A 14,772-nucleotide genomic window follows, 5' to 3' on the forward strand; every position below is an offset into this window, starting at 1 on the left:
CTTCTAAGCATCAAATTTCAGTTGCAGACTCCAAACAAGTAATAGTCATATTATATATCTTCCACAGCAAATTTTCTAAATTGATGTTTTATAGTTCATTCCAGTAGTAACAACTTTCCTAATCCATAAGGTCATCTATGTTAGAGAAAAATCACTCAGGTAGCATAAAAGGAAAATTGTTATTTCTGCCTTTGTATTAAGAAGTGAGTGGGCATAAATTGTCTATCATGGATTATGAACAATCTCCTGGCATTGTTATCATGATGATGAGGCCATATATTATGAATGGCTTAGGTCTAATACTACCTTGAAGGAACTGTCCTTTTGGTCCTGTGAGCTTAATTTGGTGATAAAGGGTCATTAAGGCTGGGCATATAGACTCACATCGATAATTCCAACACTTTAGGAGGCCAAGGCGGGTGGACTGCTTGAGTCCAGGAGTTCAAGACCAGCCTGGACAACATAGCAAAACTCCATCTCTACAAAAACATAAAAATAAAATAAATAGATTGATAAATACATTAGCTGGGTGTGGTGGCACATGCCTGTAGTCCCAGCTACTAGGGAGGTTGAGGTGGGAGGTTGGCTTGAGTCAGAGGGCTAGAGGCTGCAATGAGCTTTGATCTCACCACTGCAATCCAGCCTGGGAGATGGAACAAGATTTTGTCTCTCTCTCTCAAACACACAAACCTAATTAGGATTTAGATGAAGAGGCAACATATCTTCTTATGTACTAACATTTTTTTTCTAATGTTACAAATTATTTTGAGGCTTGCCTCTAGGATTGAAACATTTTCATGCAGTGAAGGATAAAGGGGAGTCTTACATTCTTCAAGAGCTAGTTGGTGTACACATTACAATGATATGTTTTAAGCTCCGATGAATAAAATTCTGTAGTTACTAACTTAACCAATTAGCAAGAGAACTATTCTATGGTTTGCAGAAATATTAAGAAATAGTTACTGTTCTGAAAACATTTTTAACAGTTGAACAGTTTTTCCTTTTATTCTAAAAGATGTTAAATATTGTCATTCAAATCGTTATGATTTCATATTGCTTTTAAAAAGTCGTAAATGCAGAAGATCTAGTTTATTTTCTTAGTGTACGATTAGGCAGATTATCTTGTTGTTTTAATAGTTAGTGCAAAAACTTCAAATATGCTAAACAGAACTGACTGAGAGTCCATTACATTTCAAGGGCACTGGTGAGACTGTGGCAATAGGGTTGAAAAGTATTAATCCATCCTTTTCATCTCTTTTATTACTTTTACTTAGAGCTTATATTAGGAAATAATTCACAAACATTGTGTTTCTGCTGTTAAGGCTTATATCCACATTTTTAGACATAATTTTTTTACGATGTCTTTGCATATTATATCATAGGCTTTTTTAGGGCAGACTAATAATAGCTTTCCCTTTTTGCTCACAAAGGGCCATCTTTGGGGAAAAAAAAAGCTTCTTTAGAAAATTCTGTCGATGTGGCAACTTTAGAATCTTTTGAAAAGCTTTAGAATCTTTTAAAAATGGTACCTATTTTGAAAACTTTAATAAGAACATGCTTCTATCTATCACTTAAGCTAGAAGTGGGAATGCTGCATATGGATAAAAGTGGAGGGGGCTGTGCCAGTTTTTGGTACTACATTAAGGAGAAAAATGTAATATTACCTCTAGTCATCAGATTTCCTTGCATAATTTGGCATATGTTACCTTCAGAGATTTTCTAAATCACTGGACACAGACATTTCTGGAACATAAATAATGAACAGAATCACTTGAATAAAATTCAAATCACTAATATTTTTGAGTACTTATTAATTGCCAAGGACTGTGTTAAGCACTTATTGAAGTTTGGATGGGCACATTCTTGCTTACATATCTTTGCATAATGCTTCCCTGATTTTCAAAGAATAGGCTACATGTGCTTGTATTTAGCCAATCAAAATATTTATCATAATCTATCGTAGCTGCCTTTTTACTTGCCTGTTTCTCATTAGATTATAAACTCCAATAGTGCAGGTTTAATGTCTGCCATATTTGTTCTTCCTGTATCCTGAACATTATAGGTACCTAGACTCACACCTCAAACATAATAGGTGTTGTATAAATATTTATTAATTGGCTGGGCACAATGGCTCAAGCCTGTAATCCCAGCACTTTGGGAGGCCGAGGCAGGTGGATCACGAGGTCAGAAGTTCAAGATAATCCCAGCCAAGATGATGAAACCCCGTCTCTACTAAAAATACAAAAATTAGCCAGGTGTGGTGGCAGGCACCTGTAACCTCAGCCACTCAGGAGGCTGAGGCAGAGAATTGCTTGAACCCAGGAGGCGGAGGTTGCAGTGAGCCAAGATCGTGCCACTGCACTCTAGCCTGGGTGACAGAGTGAGACTCTGTCTCAACAAATAAATAAATAAATATTAATTGAATAATGATCAGTGTCCAGAAAAAAATATTCTTTTAAGACTAGGAAACGGAAGAATGACAACATAAAAATCAGAACAATGTATTATTAAAACATATTAATTTTCAACACACAATCCCTTTAAAAGAAAATGTATGTCAGGATGGCATGCACATTATCTTTTTAATATATGGCAATATTTGAGAATTTATTTGCTACTCATAATGGGTAAGTTTGTATGAATTATCTCATTAAATCTTCTCAACACCATACCTTCATTCTACAGGTAGGGAACTGAGGCTTAGAGAGGATAAATGATATCTCAGAATCTCACAGACAGTGAGTATACAATACAAGTTTGAACTCTGCTCTTTCTTACTTCCAGAGCTCAAGCTTTTAGTCAATCAATATTTGGAATGCCAACTTAATCAGAAGGGCAACTCAGAGAAGTGAAATAATTTCATGAGGACACAGAGCTGGTAAATGACAGAACGTGGCATTAAACCAAATTTGCACAGGTCCAAATGTTGTGAGGCTTTAATCCAGGCCACTGTCTTCTTTCTTTTGATAATAAATGCATTTTTCACTGATTTAATAAACCATGAATCAAGTACCATCCTAATCATGCTGGACAGATCATGGCCCTTAACTGTTTCTCCTGACAATTACATAAGAAAGGACTGGTTAGTTTGTTATTGTTTTTAGCTAAATCAGAGTAAATAATTATTGGATAAGACAACATTGATGTTTTATTTTCCATTCTATTATTCTTACATCTGCCTTGGTTTTCACCCTTCATTAATGATACCTAAGAAGAAGTATGTAAAAAGAAAAAAAGCCCAAGTAAGACACTATTGGAATAAAGATGCATTGATGCTACCTACCACACCCATGGAAAGAATTTGGTATTCTTGTATGCTTAAGAAATTTTGTGAAAGTCAAATCAAACATAGAAAATATATCACATGTTAAAATAAAGAGTGACTTGGGCGATAGGTGATGGATTATTTATGCATCTATGAAATATGATTTCTCTTGCTTAAATGGTGTTCTGCCATGCTACATTTTCTGTTATGAGACATGCTGATGATGCCTCTTTTTGAATGCTAGAATCTCAAGTTCCTGATCAACCAAGCTCTCTTCATGTGAGGCCCCAGACTAACTGCATCATCATGAGTTGGACTCCTCCCTTGAACCCAAACATCGTGGTGCGAGGTTATATTATCGGTTATGGCGTTGGGAGCCCTTACGCTGAGACAGTGCGTGTGGACAGCAAGCAGCGATATTATTCCATTGAGAGGTTAGGTGAGTGTCTGTGATTTTTTTTATTCTATTAAGGTGAATTAATGATTTATTTTAAATTATTTTATTTCTTGGAAAACTGTTCCCTGGGATTATGGTTTCAACTTACAGCATGTATTAGCTCTGAAAGCAACTCTCTATCTACACACACACACACACACACACACACACACACACACACAACACACACACAGGCACACATACACATTTCTTTGAATTTGGGATTTCAGAAATTTGATCGAGAGAGATCTGTAATGGCAGTTGCTCTGTTGTGTGCCCTTGCTTATGGGTTATAGGATACAAAAAGTGCATTGGGCCATTTTTCTTTTTCCAGTGGTCAATGGAAACTTCCGATCCTAATAATTTCTATAAAAAGAAAGTCAACACATTTTTCATCTTTGTTGTTGTCACTGGGAAAATGTTCTGTTAATTTTTCTTTAACCTTGAAATATCTAGTCATAGTGCCTTCTTTACCCTTAACATTCCAAATATGAATGTTAAAGGCTATGTCATTATGACTGCAAAAGAAGGTGAAAGAAGGAATTTTCAGTCAAGACAATACATCAGAATGATCAAGCTCCATCCTGCATGTTTCCCTGCCCCTACCAATCTAGGTTCTCTTATTGTACTCAACTCAACCTCATTTTTTACTGAATACAATACTTCAGTTGTGATATTCTGAATTCATTGAAAACGTGTTCATTCAGAGAGGTCTAATGTGTGTAAAAATGTTCATATTCATTTTAGATCTGATTTCGCATCGTGCTATAGGAGATTATATTATTAACACAGAGAAATAAAGTAAATATAATATATCAGGATGCCAGTAAGTTAGACAATTTTCATAAAGCAAAACGTAAGTTGATTCTACCTGTTGATTTAATACCATATTACATGACCCCACTGGAAATGCGGCTTGATTGGGCAGGCAGGGTGTAGGGGGTGGGGGGATCTGCTACTTATTTGCAGTGTCTCTCACAAACAGAACATTTGTGATGAGAAGCCTGATTTGAATTTGAATAGCTAAAATGCAGTAGCAAGAAAAGATTTTCTCAGTAAAGGAGGAAAATTGCACTGACTCATTCTCTCTATAATTGCTTCAAACACTAATAAGAGAAACACCTACTAGAAATCTCCACAATTTTATTTAGCTTGTCGTTTAGAAATAATATTCTTACCATCAGTTCCTGAGTTTGAATGTAAAGGCAATCACAAAACTCATATTTTATGGCTATCAAGCCTATGTCAGGGGACTCTCACTTATCCATTATTCAGCATCCACCATCTTTGACGGTTCATCTTGATGCCACTCACCAGATAGAGGGAGGGAGGTGCCCGTGGCAGTGAATAGGCTCCCAGGCAATGAGAATGTGCTGCAAACTCAGAAGGAAGTCAGGAGGGAAACTGCATTGTTGACCCTATCCTTTTTATAATGATTCTCTTCGTTACCAAAAAAAACTTTCCAGAGGTCTCCAAATTTAGTCAAGTTGAGGCATTTGGGAGATTAACGTTGGCACATCTCCCCAAATGCTTAACAAGAAAAACAGAAAACTCTGGAAAATATATTCTAAAGAGCTAGGAATATTTTTAAAGGTAAAATGGGATATGAACCTGTCTCAGTAATAATTATGAGTTTGCACTCTACAACTTACCTGGAAAGAGTAATTACATACACACATAGATAGGTATGTAAGTTCTACCAGTTAATACTCTTTTATCATAGTCTCATGTCTTAATATGAAATACAATAATTAGCCTGTTGTTGTTCATTAAATATCCTCATGGTTCTGCAAATGAACTGCTATTTTTCCAACATGTGTTTTCACTATTTAGCCAAAGTGTGTGTGAGAGACATACCCTAAGCTCTAATCTTTATAAAGATAAGGATTTATTCAAGGCCACATTCATGCTGCAAATAAATCACCAATTGTTTTATTTATTCTATTGAGCATTAAAATTGACACATCAGTTTCCACAGTAACTTTTTGAGAAGATATTTATAATTTTTTTTAATTTTTAAAGTTTTTGGAAGGCAAAGCTGTCTAGTCATTACATATACATAATAAAGAAAATGAAATTTTGTGTTTTAAGGACTGTATGACAGTTATACAACTAAAGGTGACTTAAAGTAAGTTTAATTCATTTAAGCATAGGGTCAGCCATAACTTCAAGTATCATGGTTGTATATTAAACTATAAAAAAGCTATTTGTTTTATAATTGACCAATAAACCCCTTCATCTATTTCATGAAAGAGCAAGACTTCTAAACAGCATTTTATTTGCAGTTTAGACACCAGACACTGTGATCAGCTTCAGGACTGGAAATACAAGAACATTTTGAGTAATATCTAATATTGCCTAATTAAAAGCAAACAAACAACTTGCCTACTATAGGCATAGAGCTTCATTAATCAATGTTTGTACTATTAAATATTTATAATTCATCTATTGACATTTTACTCCTTTTAGTTCAAGAGCCCTACTGCCAGACTTGATATATGATATAGACCCACAAGATCTGAATTTAGTACTTTTTAGAAAAATTAATTTGAAACCAAACCACTTTTAAAAAAAACTCACTATCTACTTACCGATTGATCTATTTATCTATCAATTTATCCATCTTTACATCTTTATTCAGGTATTATTTATATACAGTACATTATGTCATTAAAAGTGTACTTTTTGGCATTTTTAAAAGAGCATTATTGAGGTATAATATTTGTTTAATAAAGTATATTTTTATAATCTTTTCTCTAATTTATCTCAGTAATACTTTATAGTTTCAAATGTAAAGGTCTTCAATGTTTATGTTAAACTTATTCCTAAATACATATGTATATGTAGGAATATACATATATTAGAAATACCCAAATATATATATATTTGGATATAAATATATATATATATGGATATAAATATATATATATTTGGATATAAATATATATATATTTGGATATAAATATATGTATATTTGATATAAATATATATATTTGGATATAAATATATACATATTTGGATATATATATATATATTTGGATATATATACTTGAAAATATGAACATATATTTAGGACTGTTTAAATTATACGTATATATTTGAATATTCCTAAATATATGTACATATGTGTATTATATATACATATATATTCAAATTATTTTAAATAGAACTGTTTTTAAAATTTATTTTAAATAAATTTTTACAATAGTGGATTTATAGATGTATTATATAATGTATATATAGATGCATTGTTGTATTTATAAATGTGTAGAATACAAGAGATTTTTTAATGCTAACCTTGTATCCTAGTATCTGTTAAATTTACCTATATATTCCATTAGTTTTTTAGATTATCTAAAATTTTCTTTTTAATCAAACATATCTGTGCAAACAGAAGGTTTTATATTTAGTTTCTGATCTCTGTCCCTTTTACTTCTTTCTGTTGCCTTATTTCAGTGATTAGGATCTGTAGTAAAATACTGAATAAAAGTGCTGAAAGCAGGTATCTTTCCCTTGTGTCTGATCTTAGGAGAAAAAAATTTAGTCTTTACCATGAAATAGGTTATTACCTCTGAGCTCTTTAAGCTTTTTGTGAGATTGAGGAAATGTTATACTCTTTCTAGTTTTTTAGAAATTCTGGTCATGAATACTTGTTGAATTTTATTAGATACGTTTCTATCTTTTGAAATGACCTTTTTTTCTTTTTTTAAAATATGGTGAATTACATTGATTGATTTTTGAAGGGTAACCAACCTTGAATTTCCTATATAAATCCTGTGTGGCCATCATGTATTATCCTTTTCTTATGTTGTTTAATTTGATTTGTTAATGCTTATTAAGGATTTTTTTGTACCTATATTCAGTAGGTTATATATTTGTCTACAATTTTCTTTCCCTATAGTGTCTATATCCTGTTTCTCTTTTACTCCAGTTAGATTGGCTCATAAAATGAGCTGGATAGTATTTACTCCCCTTCTATTACAGAAAATTTGTGTAAAGTGGATTTTATTTATTTCTTAAGTATTTTATAGATTTCACTAATGAAATCATCTGGACCTGAGATTTTTTTTATAGGAAGGCTTTGATAATAGATTTAATTTTTTAAACAGATATAGGTCCGATTTGCATACTTTCTTGTATTGATTTTGGTAAGTTAAATTTTTAACAAAACCCATCCATTTGATTTTGTCTCTTGTTGGCACAGAGTTATTCATGTTTTCTTTATCTGTTATCTATGGTTATTAATTGATTTTTCATTTCTGATATTGGTCTTTTCTGGTTCCTCTTTTTTTGTGATATCTAGACAGAGATTTACTAATTTTGTTGATCTTGTCAAAGAAAGAGCCTTTGACATAACTAACTTTTCTATTATCTATCTCTAGTTTTTTTCTTTCACTTCTACTGTTATCTTGACTACTTCCCTCCTGATACTTATTTTAGTTCTGGTCTTCTCTTCTATTTCTAATTTATTGATATATGAACCTTATAAGGTATGCATCCATTATTGTTCCTCTAGGTATCATTTTACTTGCATTCCACAAATTTTGATAGGTTGTATTTTTATTACCATTTAGTTCAAAACATTTCCTAATTTTCCTGTGATGTATTATTCTCCCTAACTTATTTAGTAAGGTGTTACTTAATTTTCAAAGTTTGGAATTTTCCTAGTTATCTTGTTATTATTGGTTTTCTTTTCTTTCTTTCCCTTTCTTTCTTTGTTTCTTTCCCTTTCTTTCTTTCTTCTTTCCTTCTTTTTTCTTTTCTTTTCTTTTCTTTTCTTTTTTGAGCCAGAGTCTCGCTTTGTTGCCCAGGCTGGAGTGCAGTGGTGCGATCTTGGCTCACTTCTACCTCTGCCTCCCAGGTTCAAGCGATTCTCCTGCCTCAGCTTCCCAAGTAGCTGGGATTACAAGCGTGTGCCATCGTGCCTAGCTAATTTTTGTATTTTTAGTAAAGACAGGGTTTCACAATCTTGTCCAGGCTGGTCTTGAACTCCTGATATCATGATCCATCCGCCTCGGCCTCCCAAGTGCTGGGATTGCAGGTGTGAGCCACCGCACCCAGCCTAAATTTGAGTTATTAATAGCACTTCAGCAATATGTCTGATATTGCATATTGCAGTAAGGTTATATTGCATATTGCAGTGAGGTTGCAGTGAGCCAAGATCGTGCCTTTGCACTCCAGCACTCCAGCCTGAGCGACAGAGCAAGACTCTGTCTTGGAAAAAAAAAAGGAAAGAAAAGAGAAGAAATATGTCTTATAAGAGATGAGCTAGATCAGCTGACTTTTTCTATAACGGACAATAGACTAAATACTTTAGGCTTCACAGACCATATAATAGTCTCTGTCGCCACTCCTCAACTCTGCTATTATAGCCATGAAAGCAGCCAAAGACAATACATACATAAATAAACATAGCTGTGTCCTAATAAAACTTTATTTGTTGACCCAGGAATCTATAATTTTATATAATTTTTATATATTATAAACTTTTATATGTTATAAAATTCTTTTTTAATTTTAGCAACTATTTAAATATATAAAAACCATTCTTAACTCATGGTCTATACAAAAATAGTGGCCCCTCAACTATAGTTTACTGATTCTTGCTCTTAGTGATTGCTCCAGGAGATACCATATATGTATTTAATCTTTCCCACTTTATTTAGGCTAACATTGTAGCACATCATATAAAATATAGAAACCTGCAACTGCACAGGTCTCTTTATCATATGGACTATTCCTTATGTTGTAATTTTCATATGTATTACATGTGCATGCATTGAAAATCCCATTAGACAGTCTTATATATTTCTTGTATTATGCAGTCATGAAATTTTTTTAAGACATAAGGGGAAACTATGATGTTTTCTATTTACCCAGATATATGACATTTCTTATGCTTTTCATTTGTACCTGAAGATGAAGTTCTTATCCAATATTATTTCCCTTTAGATTGAAAATCTTCCTTTACCATTTATTTGTAGTTCAGTCAGGTGGCAACAACTTTTCTTCGTTTTGCTTTATCTGAAAATATCTTCATTCTACTTTTTTTTTCTGAAGGATATTTTCACTGGATATAGAATTCCGCATTGACAGATATTTTTCTTTTCTCCAGTTCTTTAAAGTTGTTGTCTCTCTGTATTCTTGACTCTATGGTTTTTGATGAAAAACCATTAGAGTTTTAGACCATTGCAATTTAATGTAATTATACATATGGTTGAAGTTTATTTTTGTTTACCGTTTGTCAGATTGCTTTTTTGTGTCCGTTTTCCCTTTCCTGACTTCTTTTGGATTATTTTAAATTTTTTGTTTTAAGTTTTATTATTATTATCATTTTTTCCTGAGGTGACATCTTGTTCTGTTGGCCAGGTTGGAGTACAGTGGAGCTCTCATGGCTCACTGCAGCCTTGACCTCCCAGGCTCAAATAATCCTGCCACCTCCCCCTCCTGAGTAGCTAGGAAAACAGGCATGTGTCGACATGACATTCAAAATGTTGTTAACCTGTAGTAATATACACTTTTTAATTTTTTTGCTGGGTGCTTTTAAGACTTCTTTAAAATATTTGATTTCCAGCAGCTAGATTATATTATATAGAGGCATAGTCATTTTTTACTGTATCTTGCCTGTGTGTTTTATGCTTATTAAATCTATAAATTTATGATTTCACCAATTTTGGTCATTTTGTCTTCAAATATTTTTCCCCACTATTCACCACATTCTTTCTGAGACTATAAATATATATATATTTTAGACATTTGAATTTTATCTTACACATTCTCACAACTGTGATGTTTTCTTTTGTTTTTTAACCTTTTTACTCTTTTCTTGATATTGAATGATTTATCCTGTTCTATTATCATGCTTACTGATAAATTCCTTCACTACCTCCATTTCATTGTTAGGCTCATATGGTAAAGGTCATTATATTTTAAAACATTGTCCTCTTTTTAATATTAAAATCTCCATTTTTTTCTACATTTTCTACTACTCTGTTGAGATTTTCTATATTCCTTGCAAGTATACTTTACCTCTGAGAACGTAGTTATCAAAGTTACTTTAGCATGTTTCTCTGATAATTTCAACATCTGCACCATTTGGGTTGGGCATCTATTTGCTTTTTCACTTGAGAATGGACTACATTTACCATTTCTTTTGGTATGTTGTATAATTTTAGACTGTATGTTGGGCATTGTCAATGTTAAGTTGTAGAATCTGGGTTTTATTACAATCCTTGAACGTTTTTTGGTATATTGATTTTAGAAGGCAATCAACAGTTAGATTCAGATTGTAAGATCTATCTTGCTTTCTCTTCACAGCAATTAAAATCTTGGTTAAGTTTCCCAAGCCTTTGCTCTGCTGTTAGTGGTTAGGCTGAGACTTATGCAAGTTTTAACTCAGAATCAGAACATCTCTGTCTCCAGAACTCCTTTCTGTATACTTTTTGTAAATTGTTTCCCTCACCCCCTGAAACTACTTTCAGTGATTCTTCTGGCAGAAAGTGGCGAGGGTTTCTACTGAAGTGACAGCTGATAGTACTGGGGTGCTTTCCATGCTGCAAAATTTTCTTGGAGCGAAACAGAAAACTAATTCCAACATTGGTCGCTTCATCAAGATCTTACTTAATTCCAAAATCCGCCTACTTTTGTAAAATACTCAGACCTCATATAGTTGGGATTTTGGTTTTTGGGGGGATTGTTTTGTATCTTGTTTAGAACTTGTGGCTGTTATCAGTGAGATGGATGAGCTAAAAGGAGCTTACAACATCAGAGAATAATTGGAACCTCACAGTCCCATTTTAAATATTTTTGGGCAGCTGTTATTGCTTGATAAAAATAAGATGACTTCCTGGGCAGTGTATTTAACATCTGAATTACATTTGGCACTATCGCACTTATTTACTAACAACATGTACTAGAGGAACTAAAAATGACTCTGAAATATATAATTTAGTTGCTATATTAGTCTGTTTTCATGCTGCTAATAAAGACTTACTTGAGACTGTGCAATTTACAAAAGAAAGAGGTTTAATTGGACTTATAGTTCCATGTGGCTGAGGAAGCATCACAATTATGGCAGAAGGCAAGGAGGAGCAAGTCACATCTTACATAGAGGGCAACAGGCAAAAAGAGAGCTTGTGCAGAGAAACGCCCCTTTAAAAAACCGTGAGATCTCATGAGACTCATTCACTGTCATAAGAACAGTGCAGGAAAGACCTGTTCCTATAATTCAGCCACCTCCCACTGGATTCCTCCTACAACATGTGAGAATTGTTGGAGTTACAATTCAAGATGAGATTTGGGTTGGGACACAGCGAAACCATATCATTCTGCCCCTGGCCCCTCCCAAATCATATGTCCTCACATTTCAAAACGAAAAATGCCTTCCCAGCAGTCCCCCAAAGTCTTATTTCAGCATTAACTCAAAAGTCCACAGTCCAATGTCTCATCTGGCAAGAAGCAAGTCCCTTTCGCCTATGAGCCTGTAAAATCAAAACCAAGTTAATTATTTCCTAGATACAATGCAGGGACAGACATCAGGTAAATACAGCCGTTCCAAATGGGAGAAATTGGCCCAAAAAAACGGCTATAGCCCCATGAAAGTCCAAAGTCCAGAGGGACAGTCAAATCTTAAAGCTCCAAAATGATCTCCTTTGACTCCATGTCTCATATCCAAGTCACACTGATGCAAGAGGTGGGTTCCCATCTTCTTGGGAAGCTCCACTCCTGTGGTTTTGCAGGGTACAGCCTCCCTCCTGACTGCTTTTATAGGCTGGCATTGAGTGTCTGTGGCTTTTCCAAATGCACACTACAAGCTGACAGTGGATCTACCATTCTGGGGTCTGGAGGACAGTGGCCCTCTTCTGATAGCTCCACTAGGCAGTGCCCCAGTAGGGACTCTGTATGGGGGCTCCGATCCCACATTTTCCTTCCGCACTGCCCTAGCAGAGGTTCTCCACTGCAAGAAACTTCTGCCTGGACATCCAGGCATTTTCATACACCCTCTAAAATCTAGGAGGAGTTTCCCAAACCCCAATTCTTGACTTCTGTGCACTGGCAGGCTCAACACCACATGGAAGCAGCCAAGACTTGAGGCTTACACCCACTGAAACCATGACTCAATCTCTACATTGGCACCTTTCAGTCATGGCTGGAGTGGCTGGAACACAAGGCACCAAGTCCCTAGGCTGTACACAGCACAGGGACCCTGGGCCCAGCCCTCAGAACCACTTTTTCCTCTTAGGCATCCAGGCCTGTCATAGGAGGGGCTGCACTGAAGACCTCTGACCTGCCCTGGAGACATTTTCTCCTTTGTGTTGGTGATTAACATTTGGCTCCTGGTTACTTATGCAACTTTCTGTAGCTGGTTTGAATTTCTCCTCAGAAAATGGGATTTTCTTTGCTATCACATTGTCTGGCTGCAAATTTTGCAAACTTTTATGCTCTGGTTCCCTTATAAAACTGAATGCCTTTAATAGCACCGAAGTCACCTCTTGAATGCTTTGCTGCTGAGAAATTTATTCTGCTAGATACCCCAAATCATCTCCCTCAAGTTCAAAGTTCCACAAATCTCTAGGGCAGGGGCAGAATGCCACCAGTCTCTTTGCCAAAACGTAACAAGAGTCGCCTTTGCTCCAGTTCCCAACAAGTTCCTCATTTCCATCTGAGACCACCTCAGACTGGACTTTATTGTTCATATCGCTATCAGCCTTTTGGGCAAAGCCATTCAACAAGTCTCTAGGAAGTTCCAAACGTTTCCACATTTTCCTATCTTCTTCTGAGCCCTCCACACTGTTTCAACCTCTGCCTGTTACCCAGTTCCAAAGTCACTTCCACATTTTCAGGTATCTTTTCAGCAACCCCCGACTCTTGGTACCAATTTGCTGTGTTAGTCTATTTTCACACTGCTTATAAGACATACCCAAGACTGGGAAATTTACAAAAGAAAGGGGTTTAATTGGATTTACAGTTCTATGTGGCTGGGGAAACCTCACAATCATAGCTGAAGGCAAGGAAGAGCAAATCACAACTTACATGGCTGGCAGGAGGCCAAAAGAGAGCTTGTGCATAGAAACTCCCTTTTTTAAAACCATCAAATCTCATGAGACTCATTCACTATCACAAGAGCAGTGCAGGAAAGTCCTGCCCCCATAATTCAATCACCACAAACCAGGTTCCTCCCATGACATGTGGGAATTGTGGGAGTTACAAGTCAAGATTAGATTTGGGTGGGGGCACAGCCAAACCATGTCAGTTGCAAAAATAGAATTTTAAAGCAATCTTCTCACTAAAGTTGAACTTCTGACTAGTAACTTTAAAAAACTGAATTTGGCTTAAGCATTTAAATAATCATTTTATAAAGTATAGTGTTCAACTTCTTAAACAATGGAAAAGATAAAAAGTAACATAAAATACATTTACAATTCATGAGAATCAGAAAACAAACCTGATTATATATAAATATACAGATACAGCCATTGTTTTTCCAACTGATAGTAAACAAACATGGCAAATATTCCTGTGAGGATTTATGTTCTTCCAATTCTAATTAGTCCATGTAAAACTATCACGTCTTAATGAAAATGAATCGAACTCATTCACCACCATTGATGTGGATTAACAAAGATGTACTGGGAATTAAGTTCTTAGAATTTAGCATTGCCATAGAAAGGAAGACTATACAATTAAAACTTTTAAGGTTTTACATCTGTTACTTCTGAAATATTTCAACCATAGTACATGAAGATACTTAGGTTATTTCCATGAATACTCAATTGTAATTTTCTTTTATTCTTATCATCCTTCCAGTGATGCTTACTAGAAGACATTATCTTAGTATACTAGCAATTTAAAAACATAGGCTAAGCATACAAAAAAGTAAATAAATATGGAATTAAATGGAACTCTTAATCTGAGTGTAGATCCATATTTTTTGCCTTTCCTAATGTTTAATACTGGAAAAATGATTTGAACTCTGGCTTTGTAATAGCTCAGTAAAAATAGGAAACAAAAGGTGGTTTTAGTCCCTATATCATGGTATCAGAGGGTTAACAGATTTTGAAAAAAGTCACTA

General features: G+C 34.7%; 1 protein-coding gene across 5 annotated transcripts in view; it reads left to right on the forward strand.

The window, feature by feature from the left end:
• The window catches only part of DCC (DCC netrin 1 receptor), a 1,213,980-nt gene that overhangs the window by 1,021,808 nt on the left and 177,400 nt on the right, over positions 1 to 14,772 (forward strand). For all 5 annotated transcript variants that reach the window (XM_063653694.1, XM_054461350.2, XM_063653695.1 and 2 more), the window contains exon 15: positions 3,510 to 3,704. In XM_063653694.1, coding sequence (XP_063509764.1) covers positions 3,510 to 3,704 — 195 coding nt within the window. The remainder of the gene's footprint in view (positions 1 to 3,509; positions 3,705 to 14,772) is intronic.

This window comes from Pongo pygmaeus, chromosome 17 (genome assembly GCF_028885625.2).
Source record: "Pongo pygmaeus isolate AG05252 chromosome 17, NHGRI_mPonPyg2-v2.0_pri, whole genome shotgun sequence".
NCBI lineage: Eukaryota > Metazoa > Chordata > Mammalia > Primates > Hominidae > Pongo > Pongo pygmaeus.